Source organism: Orycteropus afer, unplaced genomic scaffold (assembly GCF_000298275.1).
Source record: "Orycteropus afer afer isolate SDZICR_OR568_19922 unplaced genomic scaffold, OryAfe1.0 scaffold00176, whole genome shotgun sequence".
NCBI classification, from domain to species: domain Eukaryota; kingdom Metazoa; phylum Chordata; class Mammalia; order Tubulidentata; family Orycteropodidae; genus Orycteropus; species Orycteropus afer.
In genome coordinates this window covers 578175-581667 of record NW_006921763.1, presented here as the reverse complement: position 1 = coordinate 581667, position 3493 = coordinate 578175, and the positions used below count along the sequence as shown (strand labels likewise).

The following is a 3493-nucleotide window of genomic DNA, read 5'->3' as shown; positions in this document are numbered from 1 at the left end:
CAAGACAAACTTGTCTATCGGTTTGTCCTACTGTGGTGACATGTAGACTTGAGTTTTGAGGCTGAGCCTCTGGTGTTTAAAACCCAGCAAGTGCACCTGGTGCACAGGTAACAGCCCAGCTTGTAGACTGAGACAGACAAGGAAGAAGGAAGAGGCCGTCCACTTCTGAAAGAATTGGCCAGGGAAAACCTTATGAATAGCAAAGAAACACTGTATGTTTGTATGTATGTATGTATATCTTTTGAATTCCTTATCAGGTAGTTCTACTACCTGTTCTTCCTCAGGGAGATTTCCTGCTTCTTTAGTTTGGTCACTTGCTTCTGCTATCTTGTCCTATTTCTTTGTTTGAGTTGAAGTTGTCTGTTGTCTCTGAGACATTTTGACTTTATGTTTTGGTTTGTTTCATCCTGTTGTGTGTGTGTGTGTTACTTTGTTTCGATATATCTGGATGTGTGGAGCAGGTGTGCTTCCTTGGTTGTTAGCTTAGCCACACTGGATCACTCCCCACCTGTCTCTAGGTCAGTGGAATAACTGATGGGAATGTGGGTGCAGGTTTCTGTTTGTCGTGACGAGTGGCTGCAGTTGGGATGAGCAGGTATTGTCCGCCATCTGTTGTTGATCCTGTGGAGCAAAGCCTGGCGGTGGGGTTTATCTGTTGGGTGAGGTGGTCAGTGCAGTAGATATGGCCGACTAGTGGGAGCTAATGTCTTCCTCCCACTGGAAGGGGCAGGAAAAAGAAGAAGAAGAAGATGAAGAGATGGAAAAGAGATAAAGACAGAACAAAAATAAAAGATGAAAAATAGAGAAAAAGAAATAAAAAGGGGTGTGGGCCAGATGAAAGATTGGTAAAAATGGAAGAAAGAAGCCTGAACCCTTAAAACTATGCTGCTATTACTTGTGCAAGTTTTTAGGATAAAGGAAATGGAAGTGAAGATAGAATGTACAAGAAAATATGAACTAACTGAAAACTGACTGGTCTGTAAATGTTTTTATTCATGCTACTAAAGCAGTGTTGTGTCAGGTGCTGTCAAGTTGGTTTTTGACTGACAGCGACCCCATGTGACAGAGGAGAACTGCCCCACAGGGTGTTCTAGGCTGTGATCTTTACAGAAGCGGACCATCAGGTCTTTTTCTCATGGAGCCGTTTGGTGAGTTTGAATCACCAACCTTTCAGTTAGGAGCTGAGCACTCAACCATTGCACACCAAAGCTCCTTACTAAAATAATAGTGGCAGATGATTCTCTGGCCTTTGAGGGCCTAGTGACAGGAGTAGCAGCAGGAGTGTATATGTGTAGATATGACTATGAAAAGTGGAGTGTAGATTGACTCTAACAACAGGAAATACTGAAGGAACCAAAATCTCTCATAGCAACCCAGACTGCTTGAGAAACTTTCTCTGCTCTTAAAAAGAAAAACTTGTCTAGGTTTTTGCCCCTCTTTTATACTGCATGATAGAGTTATTTATTTATTTATTTTATTTAGCTTTTTATTGTGATTTGAGTGAAAGTTTACAGAGCAAATTGGTTTTCCATTTAACTATTCATACACGTGTTTTGTTTCATGACATTCATCATATAGTTCTTGTATTTATGTATAATTGTTAATTCTTTCTAAATTTTTTTTCCTAGATTGAAACAATTGGCAAAAAGGTGTCTTCAAAGAGAATTCCATATGCTCCTTCTGGTGAAATTCCAAAGTTTAGTCTTCAGGATCCACCTAACAAGAAACCCAGAGTATAGGCGTTGCCATTTTTATTTGTATGTTTTTGGTACTTCAGGAGAACAAATATCTATCTAATGTTAAATGGTTAATGAATGAAGTGTTTTTAAGGAAATAAAACTATTTTTTTTAATAATCAAATTTATACTATATGGATATTAGCATATCTGAGAATTATGAATCTAGAATATTTTTTACATATTTTTATAATATTGTTACATCAGTGATTGGATGAATGGAAAATAATCATGTTGGTTTTAATGGTGTTGATTTTTGTACAATGAAAAAATTAAACTTCAAATACTTCTTATAAATGTCTGTAGGTAGCACTTCAATATCATATTTTAAAGAGAAAGGACCTTTTTAGTTTTTCTGGTCATTGGTTTATTTACTTATCGTTAAATATGTATTTTGAAGCTATAAAATTGCTATGCTAAATACTGGGCTAAACCTGTTAACCTTTTGGGGTTCTGGTCTAATTCCGTAAGGTTTTCCATGCCATCTTTTGTCTTCTGAAAAGGGATATGACAAACAATGATAGGCCCTCTTGTGCTTTAGTTTCTGTATATGCATAGACCATTTTCCCTATGTTTCCATTTTAGACTTAACCTTGCAAAAATGACCTGGTTAAAGTCTCCTTAGTTCTTTTGTTTTAATGAGCTATATCACTGGTGTTTTAGCCAAAAATATTATCACTGTATAATCAATCCAAGTATTACTAAAAGGCTGTTTTTTTTTTTTTTTTTAAAAACATTAAGAGAAAATAGGTAATATGGAATATTTTTCTCCTCTTTATTTCTCAATTTTCCTTCATAATCATTATTTTCTAGTCCAAGAGCCAAAAATACTTGTTATCTTGCCTTTTCATTCTTACTTCTATTAATAATTGCAATTTCCCCATTTTTCTTCAAATAATAAAAACAATATAATCTCATGTTTAAAGAGTAGATTTTACAAATTACCTATAGCAGCATTCTAAAATAAGAATTTTTGTTTGTATGTATATCCATCTAGTTTTTTCTTACATCTGTTGTTGACCTTTCTATTTGGAATGATTGCTTTCTGTCGTGTTGTGTCATGGAATTACGTCAGATGTCCACTTGATGCTTGTGCTGTGCTGAGCTTGTGCAAACTGACTGAAACAGATGTAGGCCTCATCCTTCAGGAACTTTACAGTTTAGTAAGAAGACAGACAAGTATAAAGATGAGGACAGAAACATCTGTACAGACACCAAACACATAAATAAAACATGCTGTGTATCAACAGCTGTGTGAGTATATTTTGTGTCATGGGGCAAGTAACTAAGGAGTCATGGTAGTGTGATTTTAAAGGGGGAAAATCACTCTTTCCTTTTTGACACGAGGATATTACATCAGTCTCTGAAATAATGCAAGAAAGGGAGGGAATTTATATTGGCCAGTGGGCCAGAACTAGAGAGCCACCTACAAGCTAAGAATGGTTTTTACATTGTTAAACATGGTTACATTTTAAATGGCTATTTGAGTAGTATATAATATCCTCAATTTCACCTCTTGGCCCTTTAAGATTTACAGCCTTGGAAGCCCAGGGAGTAGTTAGTTCTCTGTCCTATAGGGTTGCTATGAATTGGAATAGACTTAACAGCAGTGGGTTTGGTTAGGGTTTTTGTTTGTTTTAAAATATATACTTTTTCCCCCTGAACCATGTGAAAGTAAGTTGCAAACATGATGCCCTGATACTCCTAAATACTTCTGTGTTACACAATTTCTGTGGGTCAGGAATTGAAGAGCAGTT

The 3493-nt window shown here is 36.2% G+C and overlaps 1 protein-coding gene across 1 annotated transcript in view; it reads left to right on the top strand.

Annotated features, from left to right (window-relative positions):
• The window catches only part of UGDH (UDP-glucose 6-dehydrogenase), a 64540-nt gene extending 62801 nt beyond the window's left edge, over positions 1–1739 (top strand). The window contains exon 8 of the mRNA XM_007947171.2: positions 1629–1739. Coding sequence (XP_007945362.2) covers positions 1629–1739 — 111 coding nt within the window. The remainder of the gene's footprint in view (positions 1–1628) is intronic.
• The last annotated feature ends 1754 nt before the right edge of the window (positions 1740–3493 follow it).